The sequence below is a fragment of the Aspergillus aculeatus genome, assembly GCF_001890905.1.
Source record: "Aspergillus aculeatus ATCC 16872 unplaced genomic scaffold ASPACscaffold_8, whole genome shotgun sequence".
In the NCBI taxonomy this organism is placed as follows: Eukaryota; Fungi; Ascomycota; class Eurotiomycetes; order Eurotiales; family Aspergillaceae; genus Aspergillus; species Aspergillus aculeatus.
The window spans coordinates 543,152-569,242 of record NW_017962983.1 but is presented as its reverse complement, the minus strand read 5'-3'; the positions used below and the strand labels follow the sequence as shown (position 1 = coordinate 569,242).

At 53.1% G+C, this 26,091-nt stretch overlaps 7 protein-coding genes across 7 annotated transcripts; 4 read left to right on the top strand and 3 right to left on the bottom strand.

Annotated features, from left to right (window-relative positions):
* The first annotated feature begins 100 nt into the window (after nucleotides 1-100).
* Nucleotides 101-1,825, top strand: ASPACDRAFT_78688 (RNA recognition motif domain-containing protein). The gene is made up of 4 exons (XM_020205236.1): nucleotides 101-364; nucleotides 472-571; nucleotides 685-1,037; nucleotides 1,098-1,825. The coding sequence occupies exons 1-4, from the start codon at nucleotides 325-327 to the stop codon at nucleotides 1,616-1,618; spliced, it is 1,014 nt and encodes a 337-aa protein (XP_020056074.1). The 5' UTR covers nucleotides 101-324; the 3' UTR covers nucleotides 1,619-1,825.
* A 1,929-nt stretch (nucleotides 1,826-3,754) lies between these two features.
* On the bottom strand, nucleotides 3,755-4,165 carry ASPACDRAFT_43365 (DPY30/SDC1 family protein; the record flags this gene model as incomplete). The annotated part of the gene is made up of 2 exons (XM_020201240.1): nucleotides 3,755-3,860; nucleotides 3,945-4,165. 2 exons carry the CDS (start codon nucleotides 4,163-4,165, stop codon nucleotides 3,755-3,757), a joined length of 327 nt encoding a protein of 108 aa, XP_020056073.1.
* Nucleotides 4,166-4,985: 820 nt separating this feature from the next.
* On the top strand, nucleotides 4,986-8,006 carry ASPACDRAFT_1901137 (fanconi-associated nuclease 1). Its single transcript, XM_020198763.1, has 3 exons — nucleotides 4,986-5,575; nucleotides 5,632-7,123; nucleotides 7,239-8,006. Exons 1-3 carry the CDS (start codon nucleotides 5,049-5,051, stop codon nucleotides 7,860-7,862), a joined length of 2,643 nt encoding a protein of 880 aa, XP_020056072.1. The 5' UTR covers nucleotides 4,986-5,048; the 3' UTR covers nucleotides 7,863-8,006.
* Nucleotides 8,007-8,041: 35 nt separating this feature from the next.
* Nucleotides 8,042-9,360, bottom strand: ASPACDRAFT_78683 (40S ribosomal protein uS15). Its single transcript, XM_020205235.1, has 4 exons — nucleotides 9,142-9,360; nucleotides 9,051-9,083; nucleotides 8,451-8,497; nucleotides 8,042-8,392 (listed from the first exon to the last, which is right to left on the bottom strand). Exons 1-4 carry the CDS (start codon nucleotides 9,341-9,343, stop codon nucleotides 8,219-8,221), a joined length of 456 nt encoding a protein of 151 aa, XP_020056071.1. The 5' UTR covers nucleotides 9,344-9,360; the 3' UTR covers nucleotides 8,042-8,218.
* A 7,121-nt stretch (nucleotides 9,361-16,481) lies between these two features.
* On the top strand, nucleotides 16,482-17,917 carry gprM (the record flags this gene model as incomplete). Its single annotated transcript, XM_020205234.1, has 3 exons — nucleotides 16,482-16,634; nucleotides 16,694-16,832; nucleotides 16,890-17,917. 3 exons carry the CDS (start codon nucleotides 16,482-16,484, stop codon nucleotides 17,915-17,917), a joined length of 1,320 nt encoding a protein of 439 aa, XP_020056070.1.
* A 2,190-nt stretch (nucleotides 17,918-20,107) lies between these two features.
* ASPACDRAFT_119403 (splicing factor u2af large subunit) lies at nucleotides 20,108-22,605 on the bottom strand. The gene is made up of 7 exons (XM_020196246.1): nucleotides 22,346-22,605; nucleotides 22,253-22,281; nucleotides 21,582-22,179; nucleotides 20,914-21,527; nucleotides 20,605-20,866; nucleotides 20,341-20,552; nucleotides 20,108-20,285 (listed from the first exon to the last, which is right to left on the bottom strand). The coding sequence occupies exons 1-7, from the start codon at nucleotides 22,371-22,373 to the stop codon at nucleotides 20,259-20,261; spliced, it is 1,770 nt and encodes a 589-aa protein (XP_020056069.1). The 5' UTR covers nucleotides 22,374-22,605; the 3' UTR covers nucleotides 20,108-20,258.
* A 203-nt stretch (nucleotides 22,606-22,808) lies between these two features.
* ASPACDRAFT_43360 (8-oxoguanine glycosylase OGG1) lies at nucleotides 22,809-24,366 on the top strand (the record flags this gene model as incomplete). Its single annotated transcript, XM_020201239.1, has 3 exons — nucleotides 22,809-22,942; nucleotides 23,008-23,891; nucleotides 23,957-24,366. 3 exons carry the CDS (start codon nucleotides 22,809-22,811, stop codon nucleotides 24,364-24,366), a joined length of 1,428 nt encoding a protein of 475 aa, XP_020056068.1.
* Between the last annotated feature and the right edge of the window lie 1,725 nt (nucleotides 24,367-26,091).

Sequence of the window (26,091 nt, the reverse complement as noted above, 5' to 3'; positions counted from 1 at the left end):
TTTCTCGCTCTCTCTCTCTCCCTCTCTTCTCTCTTTCCCGGTTTCCTCCCCCTTCTTTCATCATCATCACTTCGGGAATTCCTTTCCATCCTCCTTCCTTCTCCCTTTCTTCCCTTTTCCCTTTCTTTACTCCCAGTTCTTTTCACGGATCCCAGAAACAAACTCATCTTCTGAGTTTCTTCTCTGCCCGTGTGTGAACGCAATCGTAATCGGTCGTTGAATTTTTCAGCTTCCCATTCCTAATTCTCAGCGTCGCGCGCGCTCTCCTCGACCCATTCAACCTCTGTCGATTTTTCTCCCTATTTCTTCACGAAAACCATTATCATGGCTACAGAGTACGATCACGAGAACGGTCGCTACGACGGTATGTCAAAGCTATCGCCTTCACAGCCCGGGCTGCTGATCGTCCGGGTAACTACGCAATAACACGGCTAATCCGCGATGCTGGTTTTTCTCTTCGCAACTGAATAGACGAACCTCGCTTCACCCGCGACCGCAGCGCATCTCCTCGCGATGAGCCGCGCGGCGACCGCACCCGCAGCCGTTCTCCCAACGGACGCGTCGATGACCGGTACGTTTACCCCAGGCAAGAGCTTCGAGAAAGCTGCCTGCATCACCGTCACCCACGGGTGGCGATATTCCCCCTTGGGCAACCAGCTGACCTTGAGACCATCACATGCTTAGCCCCCCTGTTGATACCCGCAAGCCTCCTTTGGATGACGATGAAGAAGGCGCCCTCAACACTGGATCTAACCTCTTCGTCACCGGCATCCACCCCCGTCTGACCGAGTCGGACATTTCGCGTCTCTTCGAGAAGTATGGTGACGTCGAGAACTGCTCGATCATGGTCGACCCTCACACCAAGGAGTCTCGTGGCTTCGGCTTCGTCAAGATGGTCACCGCCGAGCAGGCTGATGCCGCCAAGGAGGGTCTCCAGGGTGAGGTCATTGAGGGACGTACCCTGAGCATCGAGAAGGCTCGTCGTAGCCGTCCCAGAACCCCTACCCCTGGCAAATACTTCGGTCCCCCCAAGCGTGGTATGCTTCGAGTTCCCTTACTCTACGTCTGAAGAACTGAACAGCTAATACTGACTATAGAAGACTTCCGTGGAGGTCCCCGTGGCCGTGGTGACCGCTATGATGACCGCCGTGGTGGTGGCTACGGTGGCAGCTGGCGTCGTGGCGGCGACGATTACCGCTATGGCCGCTACGATTCCTACAGTGACCGCCGTGAGTACGGCGGTGGTCGTGATTACCGCGACTACGGTCGCCGTGACTACCGTGATGACTATGGTTACCGTGGTGGTGGTGGTGGCGGTGGCGGTGGTGGCATCGACCGTTATGCCTCGGGCGGTGGTCGTGAGGACCGTTACAGCCGCGATGAGCGCCGCGGTGGTGAGGAGCGTCGTGGCGGTGGTGGCGGCGGCGGCGGCGGTGGTGGTGGTGAGGATCGCCGTGGTTACTACGATCGCGATGCCAACCCTCCCAGCTATGGATCTGCTCCCCCTGCCCGTGAGCCCTACGCCGGTGGTGGTGGTAGCGGTGGTGGTGGTGGCAGCGGCAGCGGTGGTCGCTCCTACGAACCCCGTGGCGGCGATGACCGTTACAGCACCAGGTAGGTGGACTGATCAGACATGGGTGGTTGAATCGAGGTCATGCCACGTTCTCCCTCCCAGGCCTATCTAGGTCTTCTTCCTCATTTCCTTTCACTCTTTCCCTCTTTACACCTTACCACACCCCTTGTTTCAAGTCACCATCCCCGGCACTTCCCCCTGTTCTTTGGAATGCTTCCCCCCTTTTTTCTTTTAATACCCCTGGATGAATGGAAATGGGCTCGAAGGGCCACGATAGGGACGTCTCTGTGTTGTCTTATGCCAGGAAAGCAAATCTAAGCCAAGGGAATCATCACGTTCACATGTCAGCCTCGGGCAAATTCGGAGCGCCATCGAACATCGGCCTATTCGACCGCCAGACTAAACGTGTGAAGAGAAAAGTTGAGAGAAAGGCCAGAAAATCATTTTCGTGGACAGCAAGAACAGAATTCTCTGTGGTTTCGTCGCTCTTCGGTCACACTTACTGATGTTTTCTTTTGTTAATTCGCTCGCGCAACTACCGGTGAAAAAAGCATGGCGGCAAGGGAGAAAAAGAGAACAGAACAAGATCTTTACACACATTAACGTTGTAATTCCTCGGATTGTCAGATGGATCAGCACTGCTACATTTCACTCCTCAGCCCTTCCGGAAACTTGGTCGTTATCTCGCTACTAGTCAGTCAGTCAGTCAGTCAGTCTTCAGTCAGTCTTCAGTCTTCAGTCAGCTGTTCGCCTATTTTGCGTCTATTGCGTCTTATACAACTCTCTTTACACGTAACGACTTCTTCGATTGTATGCGGCCAGAAAAGAAAAGAAAAAGCTTCTACCATTAAATGATCTGTTCCAGGCTGTTCGTCGCGCCCTGGGAGAGGTTTCCTGTGGACCGCGACCGAGCAATTTTTGCAGTGCAAGAAATGCGGAAACAGTCTTGCGACGGTGGCTTTTCTGCGACCGCCATGTCTGCGTGGGTGTACTGCTGTGCGTTGTAGTATAGCCACGGAAGACAGCAAACACTGCAGAGCATCTTCTGTCTGTGCAGATACCTTTAATGCTCGGCCTGAGAAGAGATTTCCGTAAATACGACCCCAATTCACAAGGCTACCTCTTGCGACGCACAGCCTGGGAAGATTTGGCACGGTAGGTTCCTTGTTTTGATCTGGAGTATTGTTATTGTTGATTATTATAGCACCAGAACTGATCTAAAGGGGAAATCTGAGCTGGACCCCCGGCTTACCTTGCCTGGCTAAGAGTTGACCGACCGACCGACCGACCGACCGACCGACAGGCCGAACTCCTTGCAGCACGGTGGTGACTCAGAGAGCATCATGATTGCTGCGGGTTCAATCCCAGTTTGCTAACTGCAGGTCATATAGTACGGCTTTAGGTACATGTAGTCATAGGTAGTTCTATTTTAGTGGAATTAACGGTTGTCTCGGTGATGAAGCCAGCTCTTTACATTCTATGCGCATTGCAGTGATGCCCGTTCTACATATGAGTCCTGGTAGTTTTACCGATTCCTTGTGCGACCTACCCATGGTAACACACGTAGTCCTTGACCCATTCCTGGATTGCTCAAGATAGCTATCGGTCATTGACGCTAGATCTCCAAAACTATATGTACTGTACATCCGCAGCAGGGAATTCCAAGCCTGGGAATCGTCCGCGGCTATATTATATGCAGCTCGATCTGGAGTCTTCGTTGCAGTGCTCTCTCCTGCGCCAGGTGAGAGCAGAGCAGGGCACTCTGGCGACCCTGGCGCAGCTCGAAATGAAGGCCAACACCTCACAATCTTGACAATGCACCTTTCCCCAGCACGTTGAAGCAGGACTCTCCCCAAGTGCCTGTGTTTCTTCACACTCTCAAGCGATGAGCCAACTCAAGGCCTCAAGCTACCCACCAAGGGACTTTTCCCCCAGAGGTTCACCAGCACAACCAGCACAGCGAAAACCCAAACCTTCTAGGTATTATCTCAATGGGCATCATATCATGTTCTCGCGCTCCCATTTTTGTGTCTAGGTCATATCGTCTCATCATAAATTCGCATTACACGCCAAACACACTTTTTTTTCTTCTTGGTCCCAGCTGTATAAATCCAAAACAATCATATGTGCGCAGTATTTCATATCACCTGGTTATTGTATTTGCTGGAGTGTGAGATTCGCTTACTCCGGCGTTTTCGTTGCTGCTGCCGCTGTTGCGCCCCCTTGCTCGAGTTCATTACTTTTCTGAATCAGGAATTCGCCGAGTACGCGGAGGGGATTCGGGGGTCTGGTTTTTCGAGTGTTGTTAGCTTTGTTTTTACTTCTTCTTCTTCTTCGATTGCGTTGGCCCAAGGGAAGAGGGAATACGTACTGTTCCTTCGCGACGCTCTTCATCCCTTCAAGCAGATACGGTACGATCTTCTCATTCATGTAGACGCGGGCGGGAGCACCGCCCGGTCGGATTTGGGAGCCGTTGGCGGTGGCTGTTGCTGTCGATGCTGCTGCCGCTGCTGCTGCGGTGGTGGTGTTGGTGGGTGTTGCGGCGGCGGAGTCTGCGGTCGGAGTGTTGGCGGAGGTTGAATCGGCGGCCATTGTTGCTGTTGCTGTTGTTGCTGCTGTTGTTGCTGGGAGGGGATTGGGTGTTTCAGGTCGTTGCTGTTGCGCGTGGGCTTGGTCTTGTTGCTGGTCCTGTGGTTGAGGAGTAGGAGTAGCTACCGCTGCTTCTCCTTCTGCTGTTGGGGTTGAAGTCGGAGCTGAAGCTGAAGCTGCAGGGTCGGTCGCGGAAGAACCGTTTGCGGGGAACTGGTGAGGTTAGGGGATTATGATTCCCAATTTGTTGTTCAAACAGAAAAGGATGAAATCAAGTTGATGGAAGCAGGATTGTACAATAGAGTTGCTGAAAGGACAAAAAAAATAACTGGCTGGAAGGGAATTGAGAGAAAGCGGAGCTACTGAGCTTGCAATTGTCTCTCTCTCTGTGTGTCTCTCTCATCATGGGCTCCGCCGGTGTGGGGTTTGGATTGCCATCATTCCGCAGTTCCGTCTCGGAGAGGAGTTCCTTACAGGGTTGGAGTCGGTCATTGTGAGGTATTGATCAAGCAAGGGGGAAGAGATCTCTGTCTAATGCTCTTTCGTTTTTATTCTATTGGAGGTTATGTATGCAGAGTGTGAGAAAGCAGATGAAATGGTCTGACTGAGTGCTGGACAAGATGAATTCCAGCTGAAGATCCGATCAACTTGCGCCGACGCCGACGGGCGGCCGCGCTTCTTTGCAAACAGTGCAAACTATGCAAGCTGATGTCTGTCCGTTTCGGGACATATAGATCATGTGATTTCGTGTCGGCTCGCGTCACGCTTTTTCCTTCCCTGGCAAGTGAAGCAGTGCAAAACCTCAGATTCACTTACCACGGATACACGGCCTAGCGGGCCATGCGTTAAGGGCAAGCGAGATCGATGCTTGTATCTCTCCGGCAGTATGTCCCTGCTGGACTACTGGGATACCCAGCGTCCGAATGCGAAGCGCAGAAAGACCGCCGCTGACGATAAGCCCGCCACCCCGACTATAAAAATTGCGGGAGGTGATTCGAACAACAATCCTGAGTCGTCGTCGTCGTCTGATGCCCCGTTGTCGAAAGTCTCCGCGGTACCAACCCTCGACCGGGCTGATTCTTATCCTATCATAGCCGAGTCCGGAATTGACCATGAGAACGACTTTCCGGTGTCGAATAGCCAAACGGAATTGGAATCGTCCCTGCCGGCCGTTCAGGATGATAGCCAGGCAATCGAGGAATACGAGGCGGCGCGATTGGCAAGCCAGGACGAGCCCGACCTCCACCAGAGGTTGCAGGATGGCAAGTGGCGCAAAGGGCGAAGCTCCATCTACGTAGATGCGTTCAATCTGGCGCTGGTGACTGTGCTGGACGAGGAGGCGCATCTGTTCGACGAGGTGGAGATGGAGGTCTTTAAACAGTGGCAGGAGCTGGACTACGAGGCTCAGTATTTGTGAGTTCCATTTTTTCCAAACCGAATCTTGGTAGTGCCTAATGTGACTTTTGTAGGTATGTGCGCCTCTTCCTTCGGAAGACGTCCGCCTGGCATCGCATAAACCGGCTGGGTTACTACTCGGATATCGCAGACATGCCCCGGGTGGTAGCCTCGCTGCGACATCCTCGCAGCCTTCCCACCTCTTCCTGCCCGTTGTCCACGGGTGAAAACCCCGCGGATATCGACCCAGCGCCTTCGCTACGCTTGACAGGCGAGTTTAGGTTCGCCGAGCACATGGATCAAATAACCACCCTCGAAGAGGCCTCGTCCTTGCTACTTCTTGATGAGCTGAAGATGCTCGCCAAGGAAGCCAAGGTGCAGGGCAAAAGTAAGAATGAACTCATTGCCGCTCTGCACCGATCCAGTCAGAAACAGACCGGTCTGGGCTGGAACAGTAAACCAGCCACTACAGCATCCGACGGTCTCAATCGAGACGACCACTTCATGCAGAAGATTTTCGATTACACGGGCGACTGTATCCGGCTATCAGCAGGGCCACTCGCCTTGTTCGAGCGCGTCCACCTGGTCTTCTACCGCTCCACGGAATGGACTGAAAAGTCCCTCACGACCATCATCCTCGCCAAGATCTCCCGCAAGAAGTTCCCGGAGTATATCGTGTGCCGGTCCAGCTCCATCTTCCCGACCCGAGCGTTCCTGCTCGAGTTCGAGATCGCCCTGCGCACGCAGTTCCAGATCGACAACATTCTCGAGTTCAGCGGCACCCCCACGGCGGAACACCTGACCCGGATCAAAGACCTCGCCTACAAGGTCTACCCCCGGTGGCGGGCCCTGCTGGCGGAGGAGCAGCGCAAGGAGGAAACCATCTACGAATACGGCGAGGGTGCGTACCTCCGGCGGTTCTCGCCCGCCTGGGTCTACACGCGGATCATCCACAAAGGTCTGCACCCGCTCGGACGCTTCAAAGAACACCAGGAGGAGCATCGGCTGCTGACCGAGCTCCTCGACCAGCGTTTATTCCACGCCGCCCGCCGCGGGGCCTGGTATCAGCGCAAGGCCCTGCTGGAGGAACACTACATGTGGGCCCTGACCCCCTCCGAGGGGCGCAGCGAGGACGCCCAGCGGAAACACTGGCGGCGGGTCGCGCTGCGGACGTGCGAGACGGGGCTCGAGGACCCCAACTGCCACCTGATCTTCCACTACGACCTCCAGAAACGCATCATGAAGCTCGAGCGAGCGTTGAAGATCGTGAAGCGCGAGCAGCATGATTTCGGGCACGTCCGGCTGGCGAAGCCCGCCGAGCGCACCATCGCGGGCATCCAGATCGTCGAGCCGGAGTCGGAGTCTGTTTTGGGGACTGCCGACTCGCCGTCCGCCGCCAACGGCAACAGTAGCAATAACGGTAGCAGCACCCGCCGCGGCCGTCCGACCGTCTGGGTCGACGAGCGCGAAGGCGGCGAATGCCGCGTCGAGACGATGTGTCTGAACTGGTACCGGGAACAAGGCTGGAAAGGCTATCACTCCGAAGGAGGCATCGTAAGAACCTTAGTATGTTCACCTTTTAACCCCCCCCCCCCCCCCCCTCAATACGCTCTCTCTCCCACCCGATCCCCCAACAACCACCCTTTCCTCCGTACTGTATAACTAAAGCCAGGGGAAACAGTTCAGCTACCTCTTCTACGACATCCTCTTCACCACCTACGTCCCCAACGTCTTCCAGACCCCCTTCCAGACCTCCCCGCTCGACCTCCACACCGACGCCTTCTACCCCACCCGCGCCAGCGAGATCAACCACCGCCTCGCCGAGCTCACCACTCCCGGCGCCGCCGAGCGCCTCCTCCGCGCGGTCCACGCCCGCGAGTCCCCCACGCAAACCTGCGCCGTCGGCCTGGATTGGTCCTTCGCCCTCGACGACCTCGTCGAGCTGGTGCGGTGCTTTCCGGGCGAGGCCCTTGCGGCTATCTGTAAGGTGCTCGCGCAGGAGTATTCTGTCCGGGGCGGCGGGGTGCCGGATTTGTTGGTTTGGAGGGTTTTTGACGACGCGGAACAGCCGGGAACAGGGGGTGGTGGTGCTGCTGCTGCTGATGCGGGTGAAGAGGGCGGGCAGACTGGGAAGTTAATGGAGCAAAACGGGAAATTCGGGGAGGTGATGTTTGTAGAGGTCAAGTCGGAGAATGATCGGTTGAGCGATACGCAGCGGTTGTGGATTCATGTGCTTTCCGGGGCCGGGGTGAGGGTCGAGCTGTGTAATGCGGTTGCGCGGGAGGTGAGGGTTGCTGGGTCTTGATGGTATACCAGTGTTTGGCTCGAGGGGGTAGACTTGGTTGGCGTTGGTATGCTGATTTTGAATGGTGCATGCATAGATGTATAAATGTTGAATAAACCTGGTTCAGTTTTGCACATTTGGACAGATACACAGACTACGTTCGAGAGAACAATCTACATCTACAAAGAAAACCAAAAGTGGTCGTGAAAATTTTTGATATTCATGACTTGATCATAGCCAGAACATAGATTCCATTTCCCCTATCGAAACCCTTTCCAGATCACACACAAGGGAAAAAAGAAGACAGAACCAACCACGAAGGCAAGTCACAACCACACCAGAACCCAGACCCAGGGGACCCAACGACGTCAAGTCGCTTAAGCAACGAGGGTGGAGGCGGTGGCGGACTCGTAGCGCCAGGTGGGGGGGAGGACACCGACGGTCTTGTAGTAGCGGGACAGACGGTGGATACGGGACTCGATGAGAATCAGGCGGAACTTGCTGTCCTTGTCCTTGCGGTTACGCTCAAGGTGCTTGCGGACGGCGACGGCCTTGTTCATCATTAGGGTCTGATTTGATTTTCCATTTTTTGGAGGATAAAAAACATACCTTCTTGATGAGGTGGTACAGGTCCTCGGGAAGCTCGGGGGCAAGGCCTGTTTAAGGGGAAATCACTCTGTCAGCCTAGGTTTGACCAAGCAGAGGCAATACGGGGTTTTGGGAAGCGACCCAAAGAAGAGAAAACATAGTGCGCAAAGTGAATTGGACCATGGTTTTTCTTTCTGGGTCGGAATTTCCCTTCCCTCCAGTGTTTTGAGATGGTTGAGACATGTTGAAAGTTCAAGTTGTGGATGAGAGTGGTGTATGGGTTTTGAGGATGCGATGATGGTTCTGGGTTTGGGGGGGAATATTCTTTCAATTCCCCCTTCCCCTCAAGACGGTTCGGTGTAGTTTCAACCTGCGTCTTTTGCTTTCGTGTCTTCCTCCAGTTACCGTTTATAGGTAGCTGGAGTGAAGATGCGAAAGCGAACCAGTCCATTCGTCCACGCTGCCGAACCAACTTGGGTGTGGATGTATTTCAATCCCGGCGCATAACTCCTCTCGCTCCATAACTCCCAGATTCCAATCCATCTTCCAAATTCAACTTCCAACGAATCTCAAGGTACTGGTGCAACTGGGGTTCCGGAATTCAACATGGTGATGTCGTACCGTTGGACTTCAAGATACGGAGGATCTTGTTACCTGTTTCCCGGTCGTTAGCAACAACTCTGCAACCCCCTCTTACTTTGAGGCAACATACCAGTAACGTGCTTAACCTGGGCAACACCGTGGCTGTCACGGAGAACAACACCGATCTGGGAAGGGGTGGCACCCTTCTTGGCGAGCTTGCAGATCTGCTCAACAACCTGCTCGGAGGAGGCCTTGAACCAGGCCGGGGGAGCACGGCTGTAGGGGAGAGCGGAGGACGCAATGCCCTTTCCCTTGGAGTGAAGACGACCCATTTTGTTTGTGTGGTGAAGGGGGTTGGTTGTCGAAGGGTGGTGTTGTTCTGGTCGGGACGCAAAAAAAAGCTGGTGGTGGTTGTCGAGGGATCAAATATGAATCCGCTGGGGTCAGAATTCTTCGCGGGATCGTGGGTCACATGACCTTTAATTTCGTGGGTTTGTGGGTATGGTCATGTGATACCGGCAGAAAAAAAGCTCGCTTATTTTTCGGGAGGGTCGGGCGCCTTTCTTTTTATTCTTGGCTTGAAAGTTTTTTTTTGTTCCCTTTTGCTACTGTTGGGTTATACCTTGAGTTTTATTTTGACAACGACAACGCCCTTTGGGCTGAAGATTTGGATAAGCTTATGTTGCTTCTCTCTTCTTAATCAAAAAATCATCCGAGGGACAGATCTCGTGTACTGTCGTTCTCAGCAACGCGATTCTCCCTCGGTGTTTGCCCATTAGGTTAGTACTGCCCATGAACTCACCCCGTGCAAATCCTCGCCTTTCACAATGATGAAACACACCTTACTTTATTTATTTTCTGGTACCTCTTATGTCAGAGGTAGATTTGGGGACCTTACCCGGTCTCTGGGTCTATTCTCGATGATCTAACTGGACTTCTGATCTCAACGCCAACCTTTATTGCTGTTTCTGCCGGTTTGAGACTTGGACCCAACGTGCTAATTCTCATTTTGGATAGATCCCTCTTTCCGACTCTGCTCTCGAGATATCGAAGTGGTTAACATAGCTGAAATTGAATTGAATCATAATTTGTTTGAAATCTCCTCCGTCTTCAGGATTCCGGGCTATTCTATAGTCTGGTTGCTCCTATTCTTGTACTTTCGTAGTACTCCGTCTGAGGTCGTATATGCCCGAGTATTCTTGTCTCCGGCACTGTGTAACCCGACTCGATCCTACTGTAGATGTACCGGAGCTTTCGTGGCGCGAACGTTGTAGCCGTGCGGTCCTGTACTTCCTACGTGATGCACTTCGTGATCATGTACGTGCTTGTGAGATGTGATATGCAACTGGGCGTTCTTGCAGTCCGTATATAGGAGGAAACGCCGATGACCCTACTCCAAGGTCAATATCAAAGCATTGAACCTGAATGCTGTTCTCCCGGCACGTCGTATGCAGGTACGAAGTTACTTTCGTGTAGCATACCCCTGGCTTACGAAGTGGAAGAGCACGTCGAGAACAGCAACGTGCCTGCTTTGCACGCCCCATGGTACTGTCATGATGGAATGAAACCCCGCCATCCTGGAACATTTCAGACCACGTATCGTGCAGCAATCACACCGCCGTTCTGGCTGGATCAGAGTATAAACCCGATGATCGAGACCTGCAGGATCGATATCATCTCGCCTCGTGTCGAGGAGAGCTGCTGCTGCCGCTGCTGTCAGCTGGAGCGAATGGCTGAAGAGATGGAAGAGCGACATTCTTCCTGTAGAACATCCTCTGCGATGCCTGGTCAAAGGCACGACAGCCTTGAATAAGTGATTAAACCTCGGAAGGTAAGTGATGGTTTAGCACACAGCAGTCGCGACACGAGAACCCCGGTTCATGTCATATGGAGCGATGGCATCAAGCTCGATAAATCCGTCGTTGCTGAACAGCACTGAGTCACACCCGCCCCTCCCGTGCTGCTCGAGTCAATCTTCAGTACACAGTACGGAGTACTAGAGTGGACGTTGTGGGGACATGTCGTGATGTATCACAAATCCACCGAGAACACTAGATCCAGCCAGCTCGTGGAAGAGTGCACCGTCGGGACCACACCCCGAATCGTCATTCGTGGCTATCACAAAGTGGGTATGAGGCAATGGCATTGGGAAGAGGGAAGAGGGAGTCCGTGCAGGATCGCAGCCACTCAATCTCTCTATCGCGCTTAAGAGGCTGCTGCACGGGCGACGGAAGTTCCAGACCCAACCCAAAAGCCATCGACAGTTCAGGGATCACGAAGATCATATAACGTCAGGCGGCCATAGTTGGCACAGTTGCAAGCGCACAACGGATGATGATTCGAGGTTGAGAAGGGAAAGCAGCGTCTGAACACAGAGGGGTGCGGTCAAATCAGGAGCACGGAGAAAGGGTTCAAAATGGAAAGAGAGGCGGAGGCAAAAGAGCTGAGCTGAAAACCCCATCTATAGTGAAGAATGATATAGCACTATAGCATTATAGCACTGCACTATCGCACCGAGAGTGAGATCGGAGAAAGTGAGATCTTGGGAGTCCGAGACCCGCGGGCGCACGCACGCACGTTTGAGACGGAGCCTATGAGTAGCCGGGGTTTGCCCTGTCGTCGAGCCCCGTTCCTGCCGCCATCACGCAAAGCCCAGACTCTCCCTCACTGATTGGTTTGCATGGGAAGCCAATTGACCGTTTGAATGCTGGAGGAAACACTGGATTTGCTGGGCGATTTTCAGAGGGACGGACGCACAGGCGAAGGCTCCCTTTCCTGTCCCTCGTCGTTGGCATCAACTCTTCGTGCTCTTGTCGCATGATCGCCCCAGGTTGCGAAGCTGGCTGCTAAATCATTTTCCTGTCATGTCACTCCCCCTCGTTTGGACAACGATGGTCAAGTGACATTGACGTACGCAATCCCTTGGTAGGGGTGAAGGTGGCCAATTGAGCACGAGAGATGTCAGTCGGAAAGTGGTCGTAGACGAGAATTAGGCGGTGGGATTCGATATTGACAATAGCGAGAAATCCTGCGAGACACCCTTGCTGGCCGAGAATAGGCCCGTTTTTGCCTCCCCCCGCGTATTCTTATTAGACTGTCGTCCACTGCTCTGGTGGCTTCATTGTCTCCGTAAATACGTATCATAAAAGAGATGTAAGCAGCGGGGAAGGGAATAGAAATGCATTCCTTTCAATTCACCATGCACCCTGTACTGTATGTACAGTACCGTACCTGGCCAACGTGCTATAGTTCTTACTCTGGATTTGAGCCTTAGCAGGATCATTGGCATTAAATTTGCATCCTTTAGGGTTCTTGGTGAATCCTGGGTTGTTACACAGGCATAACAGGCTCAGTCAGAAGTTTGTCAAGAATAAGAATCTCCGAATACGAGGAACTCGCTCCTGATGGCGAATCCAAATGCTCGGGATGATCCTGTGTGTTTTGTCTTCCTCCATCCACACTCTACTCCGGTACCTGCTGCGTTCTCCAACTGCAAGATATGCCTCAGCGCGTGAAATCCCATCAGTAGTAGTGACACTGCCAGACTACTATTGCAGTTTTTGCGTTTTTGCAGATGGTGATCATCTTTGCTTCTCAAAGTCTTGTCTTTTCAGGTAGTTGCAGATCCATTAGCGTCCCGGGAGCCGTATACTAGTAGCTGCAACTGGCGCATATCGTAGACAAAAGGCAACGAGATCTGCCTGTTTCCAAGCAGAACCTTACAAGTCCGGGAAAGGATAAATAGAATACTCCGTAGTAGCAGCCTAACTAGCGCGGATATGTCAAGTGTAGGAGTAATGTCAATATGATGAAGAGGAACTGGAAAAAGGGGTAAGGGAGAATCAAGATCCCGTCGGCAAGATTAATCGATAACCTCAATGCGAGCTTCGATGGAAACTTCCACGAACGGGCGTCAAGGGCGTTTAGCGTGTGCCACAGGCTCATAGCCGAACGGGAAGACTGCGAGCGCTGCCCGGGATGACGACACATTTAGCTGGTTTTTCTCGGTTGGCGATGAATTGTGGACATGTTTTTAACCTTAACCACGCGGGAAGGAAATTGGATGTGGATGGAATGCGGATGTGGAGGTGGAATTGGCGATGGAAGGTGGTCAGTGTCGAAGACATAGGCATCCGTCGCTGGTCGCCAAATATAGTCGTACTCCCCAGGTTGGTAGGTAGGTACTCCGTAGTGCCTAACGACTGCGACAGTTTACGTGTCAGGTCCAAAGCCGGACGTGCTCTGAAAGACATAGTGCAATGACACTATCGCTTGATGCGTGACTCTACTGTCGCAGTGCCCCTAAACTAGCAAAGTCGCAAACTGGCAAGGATGCGACAAGAAACACCACCAAAACAGGGACCGCACGAGGTGACGGGCAGCATGAAATGCCGTGAAACCGTGGGTGGAAAGAAAATGGGTTGCTGACGACAACAAGACAGTAATAATAAGGTTACTCAATTGTTCTATCGCGAGCTTCGGCACAAAACTCAAAACTCAAAAAAATCCTATTCATCCGCAGGTCCATCTACCGGGTTCTCAACAGAATCAACACTTTGAAGATGATCGTCAGCTATTTGCCTCCACTATCTGCACCAAGACCGTGAAGTGGCTCTGTCAATCAATACTCAATCGCGCAAAAGCTCATTCAAGCTAAAAGGCCAGGACTGACCTCCGTTGCCGGAACGAAAAAGGAAACACGATGTTGAGGGTTGAAGGTTCGTACCGTGGAAACTCCCTCCGAGTTCAGTGTCGATCAGCAGCAGCGCGGCAGGTATTAGACGCGGCCAGTACCGAGCAGCGAAGATAGACATCCTACGCACGCTTACAGCTGAGCCAGCAGTAGCAGTAAGCAGTCAACACTTCAAGTGATTTGCCCCTTGCCTCGCACTGCGAAATTCAATGGGCTCCATTTTTACGGGACTGCCTTGGATGATTACGTAGGAGGAGTACATCGCGAAGGCAAGCATGTTGCTGCAGAGTCGAACGCGAGAAGCCTTGTCAGTCAACAATGGTCAATGCACATCGTGATGGGGAAAGATCTAGATTCGACAATGTGGGAGGAGGAGATTAGCGAGCATAGAGCCATTAATATCCATTAATATTAGACTGCAAGAGGGAGACTGGGTCCAGGCTAGTGTCACACATCTTACTTATTTAGGCTCCTATTGACGAAAATACTTTGTACGGTACCGGTACGTGTACGTGTACATGTTCTTGCAGCCTAGCTTTTTCAATAGAACAAACATCTCGTAGAACTGCTAACGATGCTAGATTATTGTCTTATTGTCGGCCAAAAGATCGCTCCAAACATGTTGTAGTGCGCAATGTAATGCTCGGTAGAAGCCCGCATGCTAACCTGACAGCGGCCACCATCTCTTTAGAGTTAGGGTGCACAGGGGCAATAAAAAGTCAAAACAACTCAGGCCGCACATTTCAATCTGACCGAGCGACCCGACCAGGATGGTTGATCAGCTCCTCCTATCATGGGAAGTGGTTGCGTTAGCGGGAGGAAAGGCTTCCATTCCCGGGTTAGTTCTACTCCAGCTCAAAGTTTATTGCCATGCAGCCATGCAGCCATGCAGCCATAATGCTGACAACCCCTGCCCGCATACGAGGAGGTCTGTAAGGTACGCGGTCGGTCGTGAGGTGGTCACTTACCTGGTTAGTCGGAGGCAACTGAGTCGTACGGTACAGTCGACTGTTCTTACCTATTGTTTGCTCGTCTGCCTGCCTGCCAGTGCTGTCTGCTGTCTTGTCACTTGTGCCCTGTAATGCTCGTCAAACTTAGCCAACCAAGGTGAATTGACACCTGGTCGGCAACCTTTCTCTGGCTCGGGAATGTAGCGAGAACCTGAATATTACCCCAAGGTTACATCCCAAGGAGGGAGCCGATTACGTACTAATCCCGATTACTGATGATAAGGGGATCGATCCATGGAATGGACAAGGCTGGTGGTCACACTACATAATAGAATTGTTCGGGGAAGAGAAACCCGTCCAGGCGCGTCAGATGGCGAGGGAAACCCTGCTTCAGGTTGCCACTACAAACGGGATGGGAAGACTCTTTTAGGAAGAGGCCGAAAATTGGAGTTAACCATTTGGGATGAGGTTCTTGGGTTCTTTGAGTCTCAAAGTCTCACGCACAGCGTGAAACTCGCTAGCAGCCATGTACCATACTTATGTACCATACTACGTAAGAGCAAGGTATTGATGACCGTCAGTCATGTACCCATGAGGTACAGCCCACGTTCTGTTTCCGATCCTTGGGTGTCGGTGGGTCGTGTCGACACTTGGCCTGCCCAATAATGCAGAGCATTGGTTTATACCCATGCAGAAGGCTGCAGGTGAATTAACCCAACCGGGCTTAGGGCTCCTTGACACATTGTTGTCCGCCGATGGCATCTTACCCTCTCGCGCTCTCTCGAAGTCTCGCTCTCTCCTCGAAAAAAACCCCCGCTTTACCAGGCTGTGCTGTGCCCTACCGATACTACTAATGAATGGCTAGACTGTCCCTTTCTTCGTCTAATTCCTTCCATCGATATTCATGCACCTCGACGGTCGATTGGAATCCCCGACGGAGCGTGGAACTTTACTTCCTTCCCTGGCGTTGTCGCAGCAAGCCTGTCGGTGCACTGCACTGCACTGACTCCACCTTTCCATCGTGCCCCTGAGGTTAAGCTCGGCGCAATGAGGGAAATCGACTGGAAAAGTGGGATTTCCACACGGACCCTTTTCGAAAAAGTATGAGTAACTGAGTAACCAAGATGTGCAAGAGGCAACTCGAGGTGTGCCCCAACCGAATCTCTGGATCCTGGTGGCACCTCCGGGACGGTCCCATACTCTAGTCTCCCAGCGCGCATCGTTTAATCGAAAGTAGTATATCTGATCGTCTCCCCCCTCCTTCCCCCCCCCCCCTCCATGTCCGTTCGCTCCCACTTGCACACACACTCTCTCTCGATCTGCCCGGTGTCCACATGCAGTGACTTAATGCTTATCGATCGACTGTGCTCCCTGCATGCACGGCTGTGAATCTCTTGCGGAGGGGTATCACGTCCGGAGTCGCTGTTGCTGGCAACCCTATTAATCTCGCCCACTCAAAGGACATGACAATCTCGCCACCACCTGCCTCCATTGAGATCGACGAATATACTTGACATCGGCCCTTACACACACATCATGAGCAATACGACACTAAACGGATTATGTCCGGCTCCTTTCTACCAAGAGTCATTTTTCCCGTCGACCGGTGGATGTATGTTTTTCTCCGGTCCATCCCCGTGTGCGACGCTGACGATGTGCTTTCCCTTCAGTCATTGACGGACGTTACTGTGAAACATTAAGCACGGCTCAAGGCAACGTCTCTTGCTGCCTGCCGTGCCCATTGTCATCATGGACATACGGCGATGGTATGCATATCTGTCGAAGATATGAGGGAACAATCGCTAATCACGCACGGGCTGTCTAGACATGACCAACCAAACCCAGGCCGCCGGCTGGCTTGGGGTTGCCATCCTGCCTCTTTGTATCTTTCTCTTAGTATCATATGCGGTCCTGCCTGCGAAATGGACGAATCGTCACTATCTGAGCATATGTTTCACACTGGGAATCTGCTGCATCGAGGTAAGTGCGCAGGCACGCGAGCAGTTACGGGAACGGGACGATGTTGACCGGCCTCGCAGATTGCTTTCATCATCCCTCTAGGGATTAAGCCGGAGCAGTGTTTCAATGCAATTACGCCGAACGATATGTACTCGGATGTCGCGTGTGCTTTCACTGGCTCGTTACTCCTGTTCGGCGGCTGGGTAGCCGTGTCGTGGAGTATGTGTTTCTTTTTCTCGGTCAATTGTCCGCTCCAGCATTAACCCAATCGCGCAGGTTTCATTCGTACTTTGGCTTTCCACCTTCAGGTTTGTTGGGAGGTCATGCTGGGGACGAAGTTCATGTGGGGCGCCTTCATCTTTGGCTGGGGCATCCCGATTATCGGGTTGACTGTCATGCTGTGCTTGACGGGGGTGTCCTACCGATTCGGAGGGACATGTCATATCAACGTGCACAACAGCAACCGGGACTACTGGGCTCCCGTGGTGGCCTTCTCTGCGGCAGCATTGGTCCTGCAGTTGGCCACGATGCTGTACTGTATCCACGTCTACGTGAAATCGGTCTTCGACAAGAACCCCACGACCAACAGCTCGGGTCTGCCGTCCTACAGCGCCAGCGTGCGCACCATGACCGCCCGGCAGGCCTACCGCCGCGTCCGCCGCGTCATCCAGCTGCAGTGGCGCAGTGTCACCCTGATCCTGATCATCATCGGTAACGTCATCTTCTTCGCGGTGGTCTTCATCAAGATGGACAACAAACTGGCCATGACGCCCGCCAACGCCGAGCTGTTCCTCCCTTGGGTGGCATGCCTGGTCGCCACGGAGGGCGACAAGCAGAAGTGTTTCTCCGAGGTGAAGCACGTGCTGCCCAACCAGGCCACCCTCCTGGCGGTGCTCATTCTGTTGTCGCTGGTCGGCTTCTGGAACTTCATTCTGTTTGCGCGACCGTCGATGTTTTTGGGATGGGCCAGCCTCTTCAAGACGAAAGTCTCGCACCCCAACGAGTTCGTCTCCGCGGACGCCCGCCGCACGCCGGACTCGCGCGCCTACGAGATGCTCGACAGCTCCGGGGCGCCGCCGCCCGCCTTCAAGACGCCGGAGCCGGTGATTCGATCGCCCAGCCCGGCGCGCACCTCGGGGGCCCGGAGCCCCGAGCACGACAGCTACAGCCAAGAGGCGCGATACGTGAGCCCGACGATGAGTTTCTCGTCGCCCCGGCCGCCGAGCGCGTCGCAGGCCCACGGGCGCGAGTGGGATCCGCAAGCGACCTTTGCGCAAGCACACCCACGTAATGGATCCCAGTGACGCTAACTTGTTTGAAGCATGGAGCATGGAGCATGGAGCATTTGTCTGGGGGTTAATTTTGGGGTGAACATCGGAGCATTGCGTCAAGAGAAAAAGAAAAAGTGCTGATGTATATTTTGTATGAACTGCATATGTTTTTCACGGCTGTACCTATACCCTGGATGATTCTTTGGTTGTTAACCTATACTATACTATGTTGTTCAACACATCTTTCTACGCTGTACATTCTCTCCTACCCTTTCAATCAAGAAGTAAGACGACTCCCCGAGAAAACCAGAATAGAAGTAAGATTCCCTACGTCCGAAACACCGCGTCCACGCCAACGCCGCCGAACTACCCGAGCCAGCCATTCAACCATCCAGCCAGCCAAGCCAAAGAGAAAGAGGGGAAAAGCCCCAAAAAAAAAACAACAGGCCCAGAAATCCTTCCAAGTTCCTTCTTCCCATCATCCATCATATTCTCTGACTCGAACGAATATCCCCTGCCCCCCAAACTTTAATAAAGCATACACAGGAGTGTGCCAGGTGGAAATCCCCACCCCATTTCCTCCGTAGCCTAACCGGTGCACTAAATGCTAACTAACGCTAACGGGTATCTTTCCCCCGCGCCCGGCGCGCCGCAGGAACAATTCCTTTGACCTCGCAGCTCGCTTATCCTTGGCTTTGTAGTTTCGTTGCGTGAGAAGCCCCCTCTTCGGCCCTTCCGGTGGAAATTAGATTGAGTTTGGGGGGGCGTTCCAGATTCCCCCGCTGCTGTCGCCGTCGCCTGGTTTTATCGGACTTGATTTGATTTGGTTCAGGGTATGGGTGCTTGGTGTAGGGTGTAGGGAACATGGGGCACCGTACCACCGTTGCAGATGCGGACGCAAGCTCGCATGCATGCATGCATGCATGGGCGTTGGGAACGCTTTGCTTGTTTGTGAGAGTGTGTTTGCTTGGGTTGGGACTTGGCTTGCTGGATTTACGGTGTTTCATCGGTGTAGTAACGAGAGGTGGTTCGATTCCTTAGGGTAGGTAGGTAAGCGATAATTCTCCGAGAATTACTTTGTTCCTGGAAGGAAGTTTTTGTCTGTGTGGCTTGGTCTTGGTCTGGGGTAATTTGTAGAGTCTGTGGTAAATTACACTGTACTAGATAAGTCTTCCTTTGGATTGAGTGGTGACGGACTGTCTACCGATGTATGATATAGTGCTGGTGGCTGGGGCTTGTGATTCGCCACAATAACAACAGTACAGCAGTCGTCCTTGGACTAGGTAAAAAAAATCTGTGTTCTGCTCTGTGAGGTCAAGGAATCTTATGTCATATTACGTACTACTGTACATACAGTTCAGCAATGGGAGAGGCGGTTTTCATCTTCTCATTCGTGGTTTAGGGCTCCTCCGCGGATCGCGTGCTGTGATCTGTACAAGTTATAGAGTTCGGGCTACGGAGTACGCCGTTGGACGCCCGTTGGGTATGTGGTATATGACCCGGGCCTGGGACTTCTCTGTTTGTGATGGAGGTTCTAATGGGGTCTTCGGGTGTTCATTAGGTCGCTGGGGAATCAAGGGTATACACATATATTTATCCTCCTATTATACGTCCTGATTATAGCACCGAGCACATTAATTCTTGTTTCCCGATTCAATTATCTAGGTATATTCCGTAGAAGAATACAACCATCGATGGGACGTAAAATGAAGGTCAAGGACAGGATTACTGCCATTAATCGATACTTTAATATATAGTCGCAGCGCATACCCTATGAGGAACTGAACACGCAAAGGAACGCTTTGAGGACCGTTGATAAGATTTTATATTGAATCTGTGTATCTACCTCATGCAAGAGCATGAGCCAACTTAGTCACCTTATCCAGGTGATATACGTGTATACTACCTATCTACCTTTGTGTAACGTGTAGTGATACGTCTGTTTAGAGTTACGGTTGCGTATGACTGCTTGAGCAGGTTTTAATCGGTGGCTGTATTGAATAGTAAAGTATATGTCCTGCTCGGCTAGCTGGCAAGCAGAGCATGTATTACTTTGACAATTCCCTTATCAAGGAGCAGCATAGCAATCGAGTATATTTTATCGCAGCGGAAAGCAGGATCTCAGCTACAGAGGATTACACACAATCAGATCCAAGTAATCGTTTCTCGCTATGATACATCGTAACCCAGTACTAGGTCGAAAAAAGCCACTATTATAGAGATCCTCCCCCTCCCCCCTTTCCCACAACCAGTACAGGTATTGAGCATCGGCTGTCCCCAATTCGGGCGTTGGGCATGACTTGCCTAAAATCAATTAAGAAGCATCGTGAAGAGAGAGTTGAGGAAAGACGCGGTACAAAAACAACCGGTGCAATTACCAAGCATTGACATCGAAGTTTTCCTAAAGCTTCGTCAGCAAGTTTTTTCCGATTCATGTCCCAGAAAAGACTGCTCACCTCGGAGAAATACGTCGTCACGACAGTCCGGTCAGAGAACTTGCGGCCCGCAAGCGCCTTCAGAGCATTCGTGGCCGACTCCACCGTGTCGAACTTGACGAAGATCTTGCCGACTCCAGGGGACTGTCTGCTGCCTCCAGAGGGGCGGGGCACCTTCAACTCGAGGATCTGGCCGTATTTCGAGCACTCATCACGCACGTCGTCGCAGATTTCTACCATGCGATTAGCCACAAGCCCTCATTAGAACCAGGAACCAAAACATACCTTCGTAGTCGTCGTTGTCAATAAGCTCCTCAGGAGTCACCATGTTCAACAGCTGCAGCACACGGCTAGTCTCCAAATCCTGAGATGTCGTCTTGGCAAACATGGACATTGCATTGACGCCCATGTCCAACCCGGCGGCCTGGGTCATTCCGATACTGGCACGCACCACCTTCAGGTGTCGGTCACCCAACTCCATCCCGTTCAACCCCTCCACAGCGATGCTCGTGGCGGTAGGATCGGCGTACTCGCAGAACGCGATTCCCTGAAAAGGTCAGATCTGCATAACCACACATTCGCAGAAACACTTACCCTGGACTCTTCTGTGGAGCTGTCCTTGACCAGGACGAAAGACTTGAGCTCGCCGAACGACTTGAGAAGCATGGTCACCGGTTCCTCGGGGATATAGTTGGGGATATTCGACACGCAGATCTTGTTGGGCGAGTCAGGGACCTCGTTCAACAAAACTCCCTCCTGGTACTCCTGCTCGACTCCGCTAGGAACAATGTAATCCTTGGGTCGCCGCACTTCCAGGCCCTGCGGCGAGCCGTTGGCATCGCCATTGCCGGCAGCCTCGTGCTCCTCCATCGTGATTCCGTCGAACGCAAGGGCAACCGTGGCATCGCCGGGGGTCTTGAACTCAAGAAGAGCATAGGAGCGGTCGGTCGACACCTGGGCCGAGATACAAGGGTCCACACTCTCGACAACGTTGAGGCCGTTGAGTTGGAGGTTGAAGAAGGCTAGCAGCGCCTCCCCAGTGACGGTGGGAGGCAGGTTGTAGACGAAAAGACGTTTCGACTGGCGGGAGTTGGCTGGCTTGAGGGCGGAGGTCTCGGTGCTGCTGCCAGCGGGCTGGTTCATGAAGGCTTGGAGACGGCTGGGGTCCATGGGCTGTTGACGCGGTGCACCAGGGAGAGGGAACATGCCTGCATATAAATTAGTTTTGCGATCGATCATGACTCAGTATCCGTTGTGCTTACCTGAGAGCTTAGCCTGCTCGGCCGTGACGTTCTCGTAGCCGGGGGGCTTGATGTCCCATTGCGTCAGACGGCGCTTGCGATCCAAGACCGACAGGACATCCGTCAGGTCGGGTGTAGGCTCCCTCTTCCGTGGAGGCGAAGCACTCCTCTTGCGCTCCCTTCTGTCGCCGCCGCCGCGCTCGCGCTCACGATCGCCGCCGCCGCCAGCACCACCGCTGCGGTCAGCACGGTCTCCACGCTCACGGTCCCCCCGTTCCCGTCCCTCCCGTCGGGGTCTCTCCTCGAACAGGTCTCGGTCCCTCTCGCGGCGAGAGGGTCTGTCTTCGTAGTCTCTGCGGCGGCGGTCGCCTCGATCCCGATCCCAATCGCGCTCTTCTCTGCGGCTGGAGTAGCGGTCCTCGCGTTCTCGGGCGCGGTAGTCGCGGCTGGACGAGTACGAGTCGGCCTCGAACTCGCGTCGGGAGCCGCCCCGAGAGCTGTAATGGGGCGATCTGGACCGTCTTCGCTCGCCCCGTTCTGCTCTCTCCGGTCTGTCCCCTCTGTCCGATCTCTCCGGTCTCTCCGGCCTTTCACCACCACGTTCGCGACGCTCTTCGCGCTGTACATCGTCGGTCGGGTTAGCTAGCTGCAGATGGACAAGAGATAAACATTATCCATGTCAGTAAACTCACGTAGTAATCCCTAGAGCGACCCGCCTCCGCTTTATAAACAATGTTAGCATGTGAGCCCACAATAAGGGTTACAGTGTCCGGGATAAAACTCACGTCTGGCAGAATACGTATCACCGTTCATTGTGAACAACAACTCCAGCAGATAGAATAGTTTCACTTCCTTTATTTTCCCCCCTTCGTCCTTGGGATCGCAAGTGTCGGCTGGAAATAACAAACAAGCTCCAGAAGCAGACCTGAGACAAGAAGTAAGGTTCCAAAGGTGCGACCTCAAGCGCAACCGAGAAGATGGAAAGCAAAGGACGTCTCTCTGATGAAGGAGAGTGGTCGAGCTGCGGCGCTGGGGAAGGGAAAACTCGCTGGCGGCGACCAAAGCAAGCGGCAGCCGCCCGGGTGCGCCTTAAAACGGTTAGCGCGGCTGGGACCGCCTTCTTTATCGGACCCCCAGTGGGCGGCAGAATCGGTATCGGTATCTACAGGCGTCTGGGAGTGATCTTCGTTTCAAAATACTTTTTTGGAAACCTTGTAAGATGCTTGACGAGGTCAATTGTCTTTCATCATGACAGTAGGTGCTTTCTCCGAATGGCGCAAGCTGCCCGTGAGTTTGAGCGAGTTGTGCATCAACACCACCTTACGCTGTGGACAATCATTCCGGTGCAGTACTCCTCCTCCCTTCTCGCCTCGCCGCTCAGGGTCCCATGTGCTGCAGTATCGTATCCAATAAAGTACTCACAAAGCTAATCCAACCCCTTCGAAAGATGGCACAATGTCCCTGACAGCGACGAATGGCGCTGCGTTCTGCACGGCCGTCTGCTGTCCCTAAAGCAAGACCCCACCCACCTCTACTACCGAACCTACCTCCCCTCTCACCCTTCCAAGACCATCATCTCACCCAAAGCCGCCGCCGCCGCCGCCGCCGCCATCCCTCTTCACCAACAAAAAGCCTCCTCTGCCCTCAAAACTGAACACAACAACCCCAAACCTACGAACGATGACGACGACCCCATCCTCCCCCTCCTGACCGCCTACTTCAACCTCCCAGCCAACCTCACCACCCTGTACGAGGGGTGGTCCCAGCACGACGCGAACTTCCGCAAGAAGGCGCCGCAGTTCACGGGGATCCGGATTCTGCGGCAGGACGCATGGGAGGCGCTCATCGCCTTCATCTGCAGCAGCAACAACAACATCGCGCGCATCTCGCAGATGGTCGAGAAGCTCTGCCGGCGCTACGGCGCCTTCGTGGCCACCGTCGACGGCCGCGCGTACCACGATTTCCCCAGCCCGGAGGAGATGATGGTCGGCGACGCTGATGCCGATGAAGACGTGGAGGCCACCCTGCGCGGGCTGGGGTTCGGGTACCGGGCCAAGTATATCTGTCAGACGGCGCGGATTGTGGCGCTGGAGCGGGAGAAAGGGTGGTTGGAGGGGTTGCGGAATCCTGAGTCGGTGGCGTTGGGACGTGCTGGTTCGCTGGGTGGTGATGGTGAGGGTCACGCTGGGGAATGGAAGGAGGAAGGGAGGGAAGGGTATCGAGTTGCTCATGCCAAGTTGCTGGAGTTGCAAGGCGTGGGGCCTAAAGTGGCGGACTGTGTTTGTTTGATGGGATTGGGGTGGGGTGAGGCGGTACCGGTTGATACGCACGGTGAGTTTTTCTTTTTTCAGCTTCTCTGTCTGAGGGATGTCATTGACAAGGACATATATGTACAGTCTGGCAGATTGCGCAGCGGGATTACAAGTTTGGGAAGGGGTCGCATAAGTCCCTTAACAAGGTGTTGTACGATGCCGTGGGAAATCATTTCCGCAAGCTTTGGGGGAAGGAGGCAGGCTGGGCGCAAAGTGTGCTATTCACGGCGAATCTGAGGACTTTCTCGGATCGCTTGGCGGCGACTTCTTCCAAGGTGGGGGTGAAGGTGGAGGTTAAAGATGAGGAAGGAGAGGATGACGGTGTTGAGGTCAAGACGGAGGTCACCACGGCCACCGCTATCCCCTTGAAGAGGGCAGCAAGCGAAGATGGCGTCAAAGTCAAGGCTGAGGACGATGCGGACACACATGCTATCCTCCAAGCCTCCCAGACTACGACCACGAGACGAATGTCCAAGCGGCTCCGGAAGCGATGAGGTGATGAACATACCCTGTGTTATATTTCTTGTATATATTTGCATTCTGTATAAAAGCAGCTCGGCATCAGCTCGGTCAATAGAGCAAGTTCAATAGAGCAGGAATCTGATGGGGTTTGATTGAGAACAGAGGTTTGCATATGCAACTTGGGGATGTTGCAAACCTCGGGCATGATAGCTTACAGTCTCGCAATGGTGCTGTAATCACTCAATGCAGAGTCTCTCGGTACTCATGGTATCAGCAGGAAAATGCATCACAAACCGTCCAGCATCATATAGACACTCACTCCAGAAGGTATGGTAGCTCGAACGATGCTCACCTCCAACGTACGAGTTATACCTACAGTCACCTATCATTCGACCCAACCTGTCACCTCAAACATGGAATGCGAGAAATGTGTTGTCCATGCCGAGACTGGGCCAAGAAATAATGTTCCTCCAAGCACCTGCTTGGCACTCGAAGCTTCCACCACACCCATTAACGGCTTGGCAATGATACTTTCTGAGCCCGTAGCTAGACAAAGCCTGTGGCTTGTCGTTGCCTTGAATCGAAAGACAGGGTATGCAAACCAGGTTATAGCTTTCGAGTTATGACGAGCTAGAGTGATTGAATCAACATCACATCCATTGGAGCCATGCAGGCTTCCGAACCCAAGTTCTGAGGGAGCTGAAGTGCGACATTACTCCACAACAGAAGCTAAACCACTGGGCTAATTGACATCGGCAATGATAAGAGAACTAGATAGCATCTCCGATTTCGGTAGTATCCAAGAAGAATCAGGCTGGTCAGTGATCCGAGTCGGTGCTTTTGCTGTGAGACGGCCCATGGGAATGTGCATTTGGCGCGGGGGCAGAGTCCATCGGGAAAGGGTTCCCGACTCATGAAAGTCTTGAGTCAACGCATGATGAGGGCATGATACCAATTGCCCGGACGGGCTGGCTAAACGAACCGAAAAGGTACCGATACAATTGGTTATGTATCCTTCGACAAGCAGCCCATTGGTCCAGAGGGACTGCTTCTTGAGTCCGACTGCCCGTGTGGACTAATTCAGAAGAGACTTGGTGCGAAACCGTCGGTGGACGAGCGACGGCATCCTGGTTTAGTGAGTCGGCCGACCAGTCGGACCAAAGGTGATGTTACATAGACTCAGCTAGAAGGAGCAGTGAGTGGGTAGGAATGTTTGGGGTCTGGCACCAGCATATTGGCTCGCGTGGCACCACATGACCAGAGAAAAAAAAATAGGTTCGCAGTAGTGGAAACCGCGTGGGTGAGGACAAGAAAAGCAAAAGGTAAAAAAAGGTTCAACACTCAAGTGGTTGAGTTTCGGTGGGCGCCCACTTGGCACCCATGGCTTAACACTATTTTGCATGGACGATGAGGGTTTGGCACGGTTCAAGTTTACCCCGCGTTGGCACTGACTGGGGGAGGAGGGGGGGGGGGGACATGGGGGGACATTAGGGGCCTGGCCAGCCAATGTGAATGGGAAATGGGAGAACAACAAGCGGGTAAATATTTAATCCCACCTTGGTCAATTCAACCATCTGGCAGTAAAGAGCACTTGCTGCAAGCAGAATAAGACGTCATGGCATGACAGACTCGGAGGTTGAGGAAGACATGGAACTGTGGGAGAACAAGAAATGTGGGGAGGTTCTTGGCCTCCGGGGGAAAAGCTTGGCGATGGAACAGAACAGAACAGACTCAGAGTCAATGGCCACCATTCCTGA